Source organism: Tyto alba, unplaced genomic scaffold (assembly GCF_018691265.1).
Source record: "Tyto alba isolate M040663 unplaced genomic scaffold, T.alba_DEE_v4.0 Super-Scaffold_29, whole genome shotgun sequence".
NCBI classification, from domain to species: Eukaryota; Metazoa; Chordata; class Aves; order Strigiformes; family Tytonidae; genus Tyto; species Tyto alba.
In genome coordinates this window covers 10,412,012-10,427,958 of record NW_024881303.1, presented here as the reverse complement: position 1 = coordinate 10,427,958, position 15,947 = coordinate 10,412,012, and the positions used below count along the sequence as shown (strand labels likewise).

General features: G+C 38.8%; 1 protein-coding gene across 1 annotated transcript in view; it reads right to left on the bottom strand.

Annotated features, from left to right (window-relative positions):
- The window catches only part of AHNAK2 (AHNAK nucleoprotein 2), a 70,326-nt gene that overhangs the window by 24,924 nt on the left and 29,455 nt on the right, over positions 1 to 15,947 (bottom strand). Inside the window, 6 exon segments of the mRNA XM_042799141.1 lie at positions 2 to 119; positions 903 to 1,084; positions 1,888 to 2,029; positions 2,612 to 2,668; positions 3,438 to 3,527; positions 4,318 to 4,394. Coding sequence (XP_042655075.1) covers positions 2 to 119; positions 903 to 1,084; positions 1,888 to 2,029; positions 2,612 to 2,668; positions 3,438 to 3,527; positions 4,318 to 4,394 — 666 coding nt within the window.

The window sequence follows — 15,947 nt, the reverse complement described above, 5'->3', positions numbered from 1 at the left end:
GGTCTCTTGCTTCTTCCTACCCTTTGGCTTACAATTAATGTTTCCCTTTCTTCTTCTGAAATGGCTTTTCCTGAAACATGCAGTGTTTCTTCAGGAATGCTCTCACTGAGTTCTTTTTCCTGAAACAACAAACAATAGTCAGGAGATTAAAAGTAAATTAAATATAGACACAACACAAAATAAAATATATACTATAAAACATGTAGGAAAATGAGTTTTTAATTAATAGTATCTACTTGTTATATAAAAAAATTCTGCAAATGGTGTATATAACTCAGGTAGAAATTACAGAAAACAAATGGATTATGACTGTAATATGTGGATTTCTGAAGGTTTATGTTCTTTGCAAAACATTGAAGTAAATAGAGGTTTCTATATGTATCACTCTTTATACGTCTATACAAATATATATATAAAATATTTATATATATGTATACGAAGAGAAAAATAATTTTGAAGGTGATGGAGACCTATTGGCAGATCGTGTTTATGGAGATATCAGACATTATATATATATTTTTAAGAGAATATTTCATTGATGATATTTTGAGAAAAATACTGATATTTTACATTTTGGAAAATATTGAATATAAATATTACAGAACTTATCTGATCCTGTTCTGTTGGTGGACCCTTAACAAAAAAAAATGTGGACTTGCTAGACAATGTTTTTCTACCCTAACACAAGATTGTGGCTTTATCCAAAATCTATAGTCTTGCCCAGGGTATTTAAAAAGCTGCAAATTTGTGTGGGATTTTTTACTTCTCATTAATATTTGTGCTAGTAAGTTTAAACATATGACTAAGTCTCAAGAAGATACGAGTGTGTAATTTCTGATCTATTTCCACACAGAACATTACTACAGTGTTATCCAAACATCATAAACTAATCAAATATCTACCTGGTTTATTCTTTCCTTTCTGTACTGTGCTGTAGAGTGAATGTGTTCTAGCTCTTCTTTCCCAGCAATTTTTCTTTTGAGGCTGAATTGGACTCTGTATGGCTCGGAATATTGGAGAATCTTGAGTGCATCTTCATATTTGATATCATCGAAAAATATTGTAGCACTTAGAAGCTGATCACCTGCAAGTGGAATCAGGCATAATTTCATTAGTTTGTGTTTTCTTGCAGTTTTAAAAATTCTGTTTGAGATAATGCCTACAAAAAAAAAAATAAACAAAAAAACCAAACACATCCTATTTATTCTATTTATTTAAAATATTAAATTATGTTCACATAATCGTATTACACAATAATTAAGGCTGGAAAGGACCTCTGGAAATTATCTGGTCCAACTGCTCTGCCCAGGGAAGAGTCAGCTACAGCCAGTTGCTCAGGTCTGTGTGCAGTCAGGTTTTGAAGATTTCCAAGCATTGTGACTTCCCAACCTCTCTGGAAAACTTGTTCCAGTGTCTGATTGCCCTGACAATAACTAAGATTTTTCTTATATTTTTCAGTATTTAGACTTCAGATTTTTGTTCTTGTTTAAATCATTATTTATTGTAGCTTTGTGGCATACTATTTTGTGAAAGAATCAAAGGCAGGTTCTTCATGAATGCTATGAGGGTTTTTTTTATTTCATTTTAGTTGTGTATATACCACTTCCTATGTATCTTTTTCATTGTTCCAGTGAAAATGATATTATTTTTTTTTTTACGGTATACAAGAAAAACACATCATTATTTTTTAAGAAACTGATTTTTGAAAATATTAATATGGAAAGGTTAAGTTTACACATAACATTAGTTGGTTTGGAATCTACTATTTCTATTATCTAAAGAGATGACAGATCAGTAGGGTATCTATATGCACACACAGCTACATATCTGATTATTTTAAGATATAAAAAAACTTCCAACAACCCAAAACATAAAGTCAGACTGTACCTTCTCTCAGACTAAATAGTTTTGAAGCAGGAGATTCCTTAAGTACTTTTTTAATAAATATTCCTTCATTTCCTCCACCCATCACACTAAAACCACTAGCACCAGCTTCCACGTCTGTTTTCAGGATCACCTCCATTGTCTCCTACATATAGAAAAAAGTGGGAATTTATAATTTTTATTCATTTGTATCAAAGTGTTCTACAATACTGTACAATAAAAAATTGAGTCTTCTCAGGCATATTTTCAGTAGCTCAAGAAAGATTATCTAAAATAGAGAATATAACTGTTCAATGTGGGTTTCATTCTGTTCTAAATTAGAATTAAGCACATGTGTTGGTGTTATGCTGGATCAGGTCCATAGGGAAAATAGGTTATAGCTTTAAAATGTGAAACATATAGCATCTTTTAGGACTGAGACATTGTATTTTCTGTGAAGATGTTAAGCACCTGAATTAGAGCTAATGGGCCAGAAAAGTCAGACTAAGAGCTGACACAGTACTGTACTCAAACCAGAGAAGGTAAAAGAGGACCCCAAATAAGACAAGTAAGTGTTCATGACTGTGTCACAACTAAGCAATTTGTGAAGTTTCTGGTCAAAACAAAGCTAAAGTGATTCCCTGCCCATTTGTCCTTCCCTCTGTCCACCCATTCACATCTGTGTGTTGTAATAGATTTTACTATTTTGCAAGCCACGTGCTTAAAACTAGAGTGTTTTTAGACTGACCTGTGAATGACTTTGTTTTGATTTGTCTGTAGAATATTTTTTGTTTTCTTCTTGAAGCTGAAAATTAATTTGCAATTATTTAGTATTAAGAAGTCATGCTATTGTAAAGTACAACAGAAGTCCTACATCAGTTAAAATCCCTGGTTTAGACTAAGAACTGAGACTGACTTTAATGGCAACAAAGCAAATTTGGGATCTACAGGTACAGTGTACAACATGAATAATTTAACTATATTATTCCCAGTAGTAAATTCGATGCCAACGCCTCTCTGCATTGTACCAAAATTTGCATGAAATGAACACCAGAGACCAACTGTATTAAGACATTGAGAGCTTTTCTGTGTGCTATTCATGCAGCACATTTCTCATGCTTTCATCTTCGTGAACATACAAATTATTTATTCAACTTCAGCATGAATTTCAAACTGTTGCCTACTTATCTTAACATGACTGTACTCATTAAATCTTTACTTTTGAATAAGCAAGGAGTACAGGTAGTTTTGAAATACGTATTAGTTAGATTCAAGCCAGTTAAACATTCTAATAGGAAAAGCATTGTGATTTCTTAACACTCTCTGCCCTAGGTCCTTCAAGGAATTAAGTCAAATGCATTTTTTTATCAAGAAACAAGAACATGGCCAACAACAAGTTCAGTACAATATAAAGCCATCAATGAACATGTCCCTGATTTTGGTGGGGACAGGAAGACAATATGGCTGCAACAACATCCTGTTACATGACTTAGGAGTCTCAGCTAGTTTTAGGAGCTAAAGCCTCTTGAATCAACTTGGTAAAGCCATGCCTGCATGAAAACTCAATGTCTTGCCTTTAAATATTCTTCTTCTACGGAATATTCATAAACTGGAGAGGATCCTTGTGGCCTTGGACGGATGTCTTCTACTGCCACTTCATTAACCTGTGGAAAAGAAATGAGTGGTAGGAAAGAAACAGCCACCATTAAACAGTGACACATTTTTTTTAGGATATTTTTTTCTACTTAGGCATAGTCTCCTTTTGTGTACAAATCTTTCATTAGTAATGGTGGACGCAGAATAATCAATAACTCTTTCCTTAAGTCAAGAACAAATGCAATTCTCATTTAAGGATATTACTCGAGAACACAAAGGACAGACGCCTGAGAGACAAAACCAGTGGTATGCTGATTTGGGGGTTTTTTACGTATTGTATGAATCTATGGGCTGAATAGACTGAAAATACTGAGAGATCAATCAGTAATAATTGAAAAAGGCAATAAAAATTCCCTCTTCTGCTTTATTTGCACACCTAACTTTGCAACCTGTGGCTTCAAACTTTATGCCCTCTATAACCAACCAAACCATGGAAGAGTCCCAGCAGGAATTTCTGCTGACAAGCATTTGGCAAGTTTCCTTCTGGAGTCAAATGATAGGGAACCTGCTACAGCTTTAAAGAAAAGTTACTGTAGGTTATACTTTGCTAAGTCTTGGTATTAAACTTATGCTGGTGAATCATGGCAAAGAATAGATCACTTTATATTGAAGCATCATTCCGACTTTTGAGCTGTCAAGAGAATCCCAAGCAGAAATACAACATTTTTAATGGGGAGAAAAATCACTAGCAAGACATGGATAAAGTCAAAATATTTAAGATCCCTTTTTAACAAGGTAACTGCCAAACCTCCATCCCCCGCAAAAAAAAAAAAAAAAAACTACTCTAAAAAAACTCACAGAATCTTCGTCCTCTGCATCTGCATCAGCATCAGCATCTCCTGGAGGCTCAGCCGGTCTCAGCTGCCGTCCGGAACCTGAAAGCAGCATACAGGTTGTTGGTGTCCGCGGGAGCCACACAGGGCACAGAGCAGTCTGCAAGCTGAAGCCCTCAGAGCTGCACACCCAGGCAACATGCCTGGGCAGCTGTGGAAAGGCCTGCCTTCATTTAGATTCCTTATCTCAGATCTCATCAGGCTGACCTTTCCAAAGATACCAGAAATATTCGTGTCCAGAAATGTAAAAGCTTTTGTGAAGGAAAAAATCCTCAGATTGGAGAAAATGTAGAACTAGAAGTTGGCCAGATTTTACTTTTTTTTTTATGATCAAGTGGGACTTGAGATGTGTATTGGGCAGAACTGCCAGAACTTTGACAACAGTGTGGCTGTGGGGTGGTCTCTGTGGGAGGAGGTCATGGATCACCCCATTCCAGATGCAGCCACTTACAGCCAGCTCTGCCTGCAATGCTGAACTGATCAGAGGGGTTTCTGGCACCTCTGTGAACATGTGTTTAAGAAAGTGTGTTAAACGCTGAGATAAAGAGACAACACCAATAGAGGAGGAGGAGAAAAACAGAGAAGACCACACCAGAGCAGGAGCAGAGAGGAAAGATGGCAGAGCAGGAGAAATGCTGGAGCAAAATAGGATCTCAAGCAGGGGCTGGAGGAAGAAAAGCTGCCTGAGAGAGGACAGAGAGGAGGCTCGACTCTGATGGGTGAGCGGCTGATGGAGGAAGCCACCCTGGGACAACTGAGCATGAAGCAAGGAGTGGACAAAAAAAAAGGCAGCCACCATCTGCTGACCCCCATCTCCTGCACCATCTCTCACCTTCCCAAAGGGACTGGGTGTAAGCCCACAGTGAGGAGACTGGAGACCAGAAAGAGGGATGGAGAAGTGTACATAGGAGAGCTGAGCTGTTTTTCGCTGAGAGTTTTTATTTATTTATTTATTTTAAATACTAGAATCAGTAATTAAAAGTTTGTTAACTGGCAATAAATTAAATTGATTGAAATTTCCCATCTTGAAACTCTTCCTTGCTTCTGACAGTGGTCTTAAGACAAGAGCTGGAGAGTAAACATCATGAAGCTTTGACAGCCATAAAGACTCTTCTTTCTTGGTTTTTAAAAGTATTGAGGGCAGAAAGAGATGAGGTGAAGGAGATGGGCTGTTTGAAACTATGATACTGTTGAAATGCCTTAAATTGAGCACCAAAGAATGAAAAAGCATGAATAAATCATTTTCAGAGATCCGGGTTTAGCCAGTAGAGGACAGTGTGGCTGAATTACACATTCCCTGATGCACAGCCTATTCTAACACATGCACAAGTCCTTGTCCTGATAACTATGGCTCTTTCCTGTCTCCATGCTCCATTTTTATCAAGCCATCAGGCTGTCTAGCTCTCTCACACCCAGTTCTGCAACTGCCATTAGTATACATAGTTTTGGATCTCCTAAACAGATCATCTGGCTTAAAAATATGTGTGAACACTAGAAAAGACAACCACAAGCAGAACTGTGCAACTCCTCCACTGTCTACTTTAAATGAAGAATCCTTTGGTGCAATACAACATTTCTGGATGTGGATATTACATGCTGTGTGTGCAGACAAGCTGGCACAACTTATACATGTATGCAATCACTCTTATACCAGTTGCCAAGCTCCTGTTAAAATGGCTGTGATTTTGCTAGCTTTTCTTCATAATTTTATGATCTCCTACATTTATTTTTTACTTGACTTTTTTGAAGATTAAATTATTTACTTCAGGCAGGGTTCTGAAACAGCTATACCACATGGTCAGTGACAGACCACTTTGTTAAGACGAATGGAAATAGTGGGCTTCCAGTTGGAGTGTTCCGTGTCAGTCTGTGGTCCAAGTTTCCAAACTTGATAGAATAGAAGACATCCTCATTAGCCATGGGGACATCATCTTAATCAGCTGTCTTGTGGTATTGTATCTCCAGAGAACTAGGATCAACCCAGAACACATCAGGGCTGCCACACCATGCCTCCTTTAGCCTTTACAGGACTAGTCCTGATGCCTACAGTGGACAATTCTAGAAAATGGTCTTTGTGCAGACCCTAATTCAGTTTAAAAACCTAAATAAACTAGCTCGACTTTTTTTTTTTTTTTTTTTTTCCCAAAAGCTCTAGTATTTCCATTTTCAGAAGCTCAAGAAAATTGGAAAATGAACATAAACTTGTTAAAAAATTTAGAAGTGGATTTATGAACCTGATTTTAGGCATTTCTGCTTGAAAATTCTGGAATGTATTCATGAATCTCTTCACCACATGTATTTTAATAACCATCATATGAGGAAAAGAGCTGCAGGACTGAGGCCTGATTGTTCAATTTGCTTAGTGCATCTAAACATTCAGGTGCCAAGAGCAAATTTTATGGCTGTTACTAAAATTCCAAGAAATAGTAAGGACTTGGCCTTGTGGCATTGCTGTATTTTTCACTTGGGAGAATCCCACCCACAAGCCTTGAAGTCCAGTAGAATGACTTAACAGAATATTGCTTGGATAGCTAGTGCATTTGCTCTTCAGTGCAGCACTTCAAGGCTAATTACACCATTGATCCCTGGTGACTGCCAATAATTTTACTACTGGAAAAGGAAAAGGAAGGAATTATCTGGGAGAATTCTTGGACTGGTTCATTGCTTTTTCTCTTGTTTTATTCTGGTGTAACTTCAGTGACATTTTAGTTGTCTAGAACTGGAACAATGAAAGTATGGGGTACTCCATTCTCAGGACTTGAATGGTCCTGTACAGTTTGTGCTGCTGATTTTTCACTATCCAGTGGGGCATAACCCTCTGAGTCTAGGGTACTGCAGCTATCCTGCAGTTTCTAACAGAGATGAAGCATTTAAAACCAGATGTTTTAAACAAAGGATTCTTAGAATGATTAGGTGACCAACACCTTCAAAATCTCCCTGTTGCTAAGACTGGGCTACTCATAAAATCCAAGAGAATTAGATCACTTCCCGCAGTGAGACCTGAACACTTATTTCCCATCAGGATGCCAATTCTTGTTCATTGTGGATGTCGAGAGATAGATCTGGCCTGGATGACATCTCACCTGGTCCTGGAGCAGGGGAGAAGTTTCTTATTTTTCACCAGCCATTGATCAAGTGAAGCAGAGGCACAAGGATAGCTTCACATGCTTGACCAAGTATTGGTAGGCAATTGCTCTCCTTGTCCTTGCTAGAGGGGCTATGGATCAAGGTTTGCCAAAATGCTGCCAGAAACATCCCCTGCTGTTAAGAGGAAAACCTGTCAGCATAAAAGGCCTCTTTCACCCACTTCGTGATGGGCAGGAAGCGACAGAGTCTCCCCGTGAAAGCCTTTAGTAAACTGTTACCTCTCCTAAATGGTGATAATAGGACTCTTCCCTACAAGACGAGGCAACAGATTACTCTCCCCAGAGCTAACAGAAATGTGCCTGAGATTACACGGAGAGACAACAGCTACACAAATGACCCTCCCTCCCAAAGCTTCACACTGAGGCCTTTCCATCCACCCTGGTTTCCCCAAACTCTGCCTACTCTGCCCCTCTGCCATAGCTAACCCATGTAATAGAAGACTTCTTGTGCTCCTGATTCCTTCTGTAGACTAAGTTTTGCTTCAGATTTTTTCTTGATTCAGAATACTTTAAAAACAAATCTATAAAAGAGGGGAACTACAGTACATCGATGAATTCCATTTTCAGCAAAGCCTTCTTTCTCTGTATAAAAGACTGTGCCAATAAACTATGATTTATATGCATGTCATTCTCATGCCCAAATAGTAGTGATGCCAACATTTTATAGGTTTTAAATTTTTTTATGAACCCTGGACAATAAATGCTTTGTTCAAAATGTTTTCATAAACAAGATGGAATTTACATCAGTGACTACTTCTAATAGCCACTGAACTGACTTCAGAACAAGGGAATTTTTTGAAAGTAGGCAGTAGGAGTTATATATGCTGGAACATTTTCATATCATATGACTGAAAAGTGTATTTGCTTTTTTAAATGCAATTTTAAAAAAAAATATTTTATCTTTATTCTAGTAACCCAGCTAGACTGTTTTGGGTAAAACCACAAAAACATAAAACAGGTTACTTTTTTGGTATTCACATTCTGCTAGTAACAGTCTCCAAAACCAAATTTGAGACATTATAATCAATTTCAAATATGACAGTATCACTGAACTCATCAATTGTGCTTTAATATATTCTATAAACTGAAGAGAAACCTAGCTTTAACTGGGACACTGACATATAAAATTACCATAATCTATACACTTTAAAATCAAATAAAACAGAAAATAAGAATACCAGAGATATTGTTAAAAGAAGAAGCAATAACATCTTTTGCTGATCATCCTAGCTTCCTTGTTTACAAATTATATCTCTTTGTCTACAATTCTTAGATGTGGGCTTTCTGCTTTTTAAGATTTTATACTAAAATTGTGTTTGCATATGAATGTAGTGAATTTAAGTAATCTGCTCTTATCTTTAAGCACTAATTTTCCTTGCATCAACACAGTCTTGTTTGTGCAGTATTGTGGAAATTAATAGCTTTGAGTCCATGGCCAATTAGAAGACTCATGCCTCGACATCTTTAGATCAGGTCTTTTCTGACTGTGCAAAACACAGTCTGGGCACACAACCTGATTTGTATTCTTAATAAGGAGAAGGAGGACTGAATAGTTGCAAGACAAAGAGCAACAATAATAATTTAATATCATTGTCATTGTTGGCACTGTGTTTGACCCAGCAAAGAATTCATACATGTACGTCAGCAGTTTTCATAATGCTCTCTCATGTGCTTGTGTCTCATGGTAAATAAGGTTGCATGTCGCTACTGTCATGGGCAGCTTCAGGTGGCTCCTGCACCAGAGCTCCCTTCCTGCAACCAGCAGTCCCTGTACCTGCCGATCTGTCTGTCCCTGTGTCTTCAGGCACCCTCTCATGGGTCTGTTACTTCTCATGGGTGCGTGACTGATCACTGCTAATGCACTGCTCCAGAATTCCTCCTCCTTTTTAAATTAAACCCCTTCCTCAAAATGCCTGTTTTTATTTTTTATTTATTTATTTTTAATTTTTTTTTTTTTTTACCCCACAGCTTGTTCTCCCTCTCTTGCAGGTATCACAATTACTGGGATTCCTTTTCTTCATTCACAGCTCTCATGGCTGCCAGAGCAGTGCTGCTGCAAAGCCCCACAGCCCCTTCTGATTCACTTCTTATATTTGAAATAGGGAATATTTAGAATAGTTAGAATATTTAAAATCGTGGGTCCCAGTTCAGGAAAGCACTTGATAACAGGAACGCTATGCACATGCTTGGCATTCATGTTGGCCTTTCAAGAGCACTTTTTCAGATAGGTAAGTTCACCTGACTTTAGTTTACTAAGAGAAATTTTTCACTTTGGGGTTATGGGCAAAAAGGCAGCAATTCAAACACTGTACTTTTTCTTTGGCTACCTCAGTGCTTCAGTTTCCATGTCTGCTTCTTTTTTATACCCAACCCAATCCACTGTCTCTATTATTTTGATGAGTTATTAAATTATTGCACCTTGCAGTGGGTTCTTTGGGTTTCCCAGGATTCTCAGAAGACTGGAGACTGATGAATAAATGTAGATCAGCCAGCTAATTAAAATGTGACTTCTACTAGGCAGTGTCATCAAGCATATAAGCTATTCCATTCTTGGTTTGGTTTCCTTAAAGCTCCTGCGACTGAAAAATAGCCTAAATCAGATTTTTTTTTAAAAAAGCCCTCACAGACAGTGTTACAACTACAGCAAAAGGACCATCTTTTCCAGCTCAGCCACCATTTTCTGGATACAAACATGATTTTTTGGCAATTGAAAGAATTATTTTCACCACTTTCCAAAATCAGCTGTGCTAAAGATCTCTGAATCCACAAGCAGATCTTTGTGTTCTGCTAACTGCATCAACTGGCTTAACGAGACAGAATTTGCAGACCCCTGCACTAAAAATGTTGTGCAAATGGTGTGTACCAGCACAAAAATAGTTACTCAGTATCAGCAGCGGCCCAAACTGTTTCACTATTTCTTTTTGTTTCCCCCAGAGCCTTTTTCCTCAGCTCCAGTTACAAATGGAAGTGACCTAATGCTACATTAAAGAGGACCAAAAGCCTAAGCATACTGTAATGCTTCAAGGCCTATTGTTAAAAAGAAACAAACCATAGCAGATTTGTTGTCCAGAACTGCTGTCTGGAGGCTACACAGCAAAGGGCATCTGCTCTCACATTGCACCTTGGGTTCCGCTGCAATTTCCTTAAGTGTAAATGCCAAGGCGAAATGTAAAGACCACGAACAAGAACAACTAGGAATACACAAGTGTATCAGGGCTGCTCACCAGGAGGGGATTGGCTGTGGCGGTTCAGAGCAATCATCTGCCACCACCCAAATCCTCCTGGGCATTTTGGTGGAGGACTCATGTCCTTCCAAGCAAGCAATGCTGGAGGAAAACCAACCTGCAAGCAGCAGTTGGCAAAGATAAGAATCTGAAAGTGTCTGCAAGTAACAAACCTTTGTGCATGCACTGTGTTCCTTGAGTTTTAAAGCCCAGTTCACGGCACAGGCTCTTGTACAGTCTGTGTAGGCTTGACCATGACCTCCAGCAGGCCCACTGCATTCCCAGTAAGCAGCTCCAGCTATGCTCGGGAAAACCATCAGTGAAAAATAAAGAGGTTCGTCTTCTGCAGAGATTTCCTAGCACATTCCAGAGACCTGGATTCATTCCGTTGTCCTGCAAGATCCCACGGACTGAGTTACAACAACTGCTGGGCAGGGCTGCGGGGCACGGCCGGACCGCAGCGGGAATGCCGCGGCTGTCACTCTATCCGGGCAGGACACATGGCAACGGGGAGATGCGGGCACAATGGCACGGAGGAGGCTGCCTCTCCCCGTCCTCCGTCGCAGGAATGCAATGTTACTTCACTTGAACCATTGCCAGGGAGACAGCGGGGGCACCCAGTAGCTCCACCTAGACGAACCAGCTTGTCAGCTCTGAAATGAATGATTGCCCCAGCGGAAGAAGCAGCCGTTCTGCCTCCGAAAAAGTGACAGTGAGGAACAGCACCTCCACTTCAGTGTTTTCCCTTTGCTGGGAGTAGGACCCTCCCCACCAAGCCCTGAAATTCTAGTCTCCCTAACTCTTTCTGTGGGATGAAGACAAAAGACTAGTCTGTGGAATGAAGATAAAGATTTTGCTGCTAAAGGGGTTTAACAGGCCTTATTATCTGCAGGATGCTATCAGAACCAGCTAGGCCTGTGTTTAAGCTATACTCCCGCCTTTGTTTTGCATTGGGTTTGGCAATGCCCCCTGGCTGCACTCTGTCACTGGGCTGCATACTTGTGCTGTGATGAATGTAACTCAGACTTCGGAATCAAAAGCAGGGGCCTGTAACACAGCAGAGCTCAAGGAGCAGCTACTCCCAAATAACCAATGTGTGAATAGTTTCCTTCCATTCAAGGCATGAACAAGATGTTTTGATTCAATGCCTTGGTATGTTAAGCTGCCCTTGTCGGCAGCTAGAGTACTTAATTAAAAGCCTTCAAATCATCTCATCTCAAAACCTTTCAAACCCAGAAAATATACCTAAGTTACAATCATCAGTCTCCTCGCCCGTCCAGAGTCCTGTTCATGAAGTTAGCTCCTACTTTTATCAAAAGGAACAGTGCCCTGCTCTGCAAAGCACATCCCAGTAGAGAAATATCTAGGGAACTGAGGTTTCTTGCAGACCATACTGAGCTCGGTAGGGTTTTATAGAGCATTTTCTACAGGTTGACTAATATCAGGGAAGATGTGGAAGAGCACTGGCAACGAAGAACAGATATAAACACTGCCATAAAAAGACAAACTAACAGGCTCAGATGAAAAGGAGAGTGAACGGCTTTCCCATGACTGTGTTTATTGATAAGCTCTGCCCACAGATTTAAGACTATTAAAATCATGCCTGCTTACACTTCACAATCAGAGCAAAACCTTTAGTGACACCAATCAGAAAGGAGCTCTTTATTCTTACGCTGGTCCATCTATCCTCTGACGGTAAAGATAAACTTAATAGAATCCATAGGACATTTCAGAACATGAGAATTAATCACTCTGGTGGGGCTCTGCACAGACTTTCTCAGTTTTAGTCATATTTAAAGATGAAAAGCATGGGGGACTGTTGGTGTTGTCGTTTTTTGCAATTGTCACATTGAAATTTCCAAGATGCTGATTTAATGAGTTTCATCCAGCTATCACCACTTTTTGGTTACTTGGCTCTATAGGAAATGTAGTTTGGCCAGATCCACATAACTGTTCTGATACAAGTACAAAAAATAAAATATGCATACATATATAAAAATATAAAAATATTTACTAAAATATTTGATTAGTCTGATACCTCTTGTTAAAAAAAGAATAATGTTTCATAGGAATAACACAGTGTTTGAAAATAAGCTCTCAATCAAAGTTTGTTGTGAGAAGATTAGAATGATGTCCAAAGAGACAGCAAAAGAAGGCAACAGTGGTTGACACCTGAATTTGTCTCTCCTGGTGCATCCCTCCTCTTGCTAGCTAAAACACAGCTGCAAGTGTCAGGGCGAAAAAGGCAACTGGAGAAATGCTCATGGCACCCACTAGACACCAGAGGTTCAGTGCTGTTTCCTCTACCCAGTGGCTCAGTCTCTGAAGTACACGTTCTGCATTATCTCTGTAGTTTTAGTCTGACTGTTGTCTGGAGGGTAGGTGTAATGTCCTGCCCTGTGCCTATGTGTTTGCTTGTCTTAAGCAGGAATTTTCCCCTCTCAGGTTTTACGTGACAGAATGGGTTTCCAATGTGTATTTTACTTCCTGCATGAATTCCCACGGTCTTCTCATGTATAACTATTGTGATGATGGTGGGACATTAGGGTCCTCTCTGATAATTATCAATTACGATTTTTCCAGGACTGCAGGACCTCTATTCTCACAAAGTCAGTCAGAGAAGGAATAGCTTTTTAGCAATTGTCATGTATGCCCTAGCTTCCGGACTGAACCAAAACTGCTGACCATCCTTTTGGACGGCGCAAAAGTGAGTTAGAGATTCATAGCCAAATAAAGCAATAAAGACTGGTCTAATCCACCATGATCCTCAACAGTCTTATCTCCTGGGACCCTCGACAATTTTATCTCTTGGGATATACTGCTTTCACTTGTGATTGAGTCCCTACCAGTGCTGTAAATAATTGCATGGATACCCAGCTATAATCTCCCAGGGTGTCACTGTCCATCTGGATGGTCTGGATTTTAAGAAGGGCTTCAGGGGCATGTTGCAAGTGAAGTGCTCTCACTTGCTTACCAGCTTCAGAAACCCCAGCAAGAACTACTCTGCAGTTATTTGGTTATCCAATATATTGATTAGGCCTGTTGCATCTTTTTTCCCTCTGAAAGAAAACCCCTTCACCTACATAACAAACTAGACTTGGAAAGTGAACGCAAAGCAGCCTTCCTCTCAGAGAGAGGGGCAGTTGATTCCTACTATCCTCCCTGTTAGACAGCTGTGAACTCAGCCCTTATCATGACTTGCCTAGAGGTGGAGGCAGGTGGGTGCCTATTGCAGATAAGGCCCATAAAGCTCATGAAAATTAACTTTCCCACATTCCTTCTCCTGGCTGATTCACCCCGCTAAGAATCCAGACTCCTCCCAGAGCAGATTGCTTGTTCCACTGCCAAAGCACAGCCCTGCTCAAAGTTAGAGATTAATCAAATGAATATTTTTATTAAAAATGATCATTCTGCCCATGTAGGCTTGATTGGCAGCCCTGGAGACTCAATTTCTCTGGCTGCAGTCACTATTGCTTGAGAAGCAGTGGCTGGAACCCCAAGCTCTCTCTTAAGGGAGCCCAATACTGAGAAGGAGAGGTAGCAAGGAGAGTTGACTACTCTTTGTCCTCTCTCTGACACATTAAAGGAGGATGATAATTCTTGGTGCTTTTGGTAGCGAGCGCATTTATCCTCTAAAAGTAGGTTTTAAGGTAAGAATAAGAATAGATGATCTACTAACGTTATGCAAAAAGCCCCAAACAAATGATACAGGCTTTATATGGCACTTACCACTCCAAATTAAAAACAGACTTTTCAGCCCAAGCTACTCTTCAGAACCACTGCTTAAAAAATACTCTCATCAGAATCAATGCACAGTAAAAATCTTTGCATTTATATATAAATATAAACATATACACACATGCATATATATATATAGAGAGAGAGAGAGAGAGGAAGAGTTCACATTAAAGATCCTTATGGTCTAGGAAGGCTTAAATTTCTCTTTACTCCACTGATACAATTCAGTGCAAAATTAAGCACTTAGATGCAACAATATTAATGGAGTGATGTTACTTTGGCTGTCTCTCTGGTATGTTGGGCATAGTCCCTCTCAAAACAGGAATGCAGCAAAAACCTTGTTTTTCCACAACCTTTTATGGGGGCTTTTATATAAATATCTGCCCTTGGAAACAGGTTTTCAGTTTGAGAGAAAATTCCCTGGGCAACTTGTTTGGATGTAAATCACCATAGAAGAAAATATCTTTTAAGCTTTTAAATTCTTTAATGTATACGTAATACAAGAGATATGGGATAAAGGTGACAGAAAATTATTATGGGAAAATATTTTACATCAAAGATAAAGTTAGCAGTTCCCTCACTTTGTTAAGATAAAAATCTTTTCTGTCAATAAACAGTGATGGCAGCAAAATAGTATTTGGCACAGCTCACTTTCTCTTGTTTTTGCGTGCTGTAGTAGAATCCCTTTAAAGTTAGAGAGAATTTTTGGATGCAGACTGTGGGTTTACAAAAGCATAAAAGCTAATTTACAAATAAATTAATCCATTGAGTCAGATAAATAAATTAATTGGTATAGTTCTGTTCACATCAATGTAATTCAAATCTGAATAAACGGACTATAAACTTGGGTTCCAGTCCAAAAAAGGTCAGATTTCAAACTAATTCAACAGGTGACCTACCAAATTCTTTTCACAAACGTTGTCTCCATATTTTGGTTCATTGGTTTTCACCTCTTTTTTGAATGGCTTTTCCTACCAGATGTATACTGTGCCCCAGCATTTTCTAAACTTGACGTTTTATATTTGTCTTTTATAAATTAAATCTGTGAATTTAATCTTTACGGTTTGAAATTAGAAATAATTAGATATGTTAGACTGAAAAGCATTGGGATTTTAATTTCATGTTAAGTTATAGAAGGAAAAACTGAAGATGACAAACTTTCTTTACATTTTATTTGTGCAAAAAAAAATCATTACTTGAATCTTTGTGTGTGGTTTTTAAATGATTCAGTGCTCATTTTCCCTCTTCGCGCCTTCTAGCCAGTACTGAGGCACCCAAAAATAACAAACCAGCATGCTTGCCTAATAGATTAGAGGAAAACACAGTTTAGTTAAGGAAATAGATTTCAGTTTTATGTTTCACAGAGGCTAGTATAAACATTATGGAAAAAACATTTTTTTAAAGACTCATTACTGCAGTTCTGGATTTTTTTCTGATTAAAGACTCAAATATCAAGAAAGTAACTACACTGCAGTTCATCCATGTAG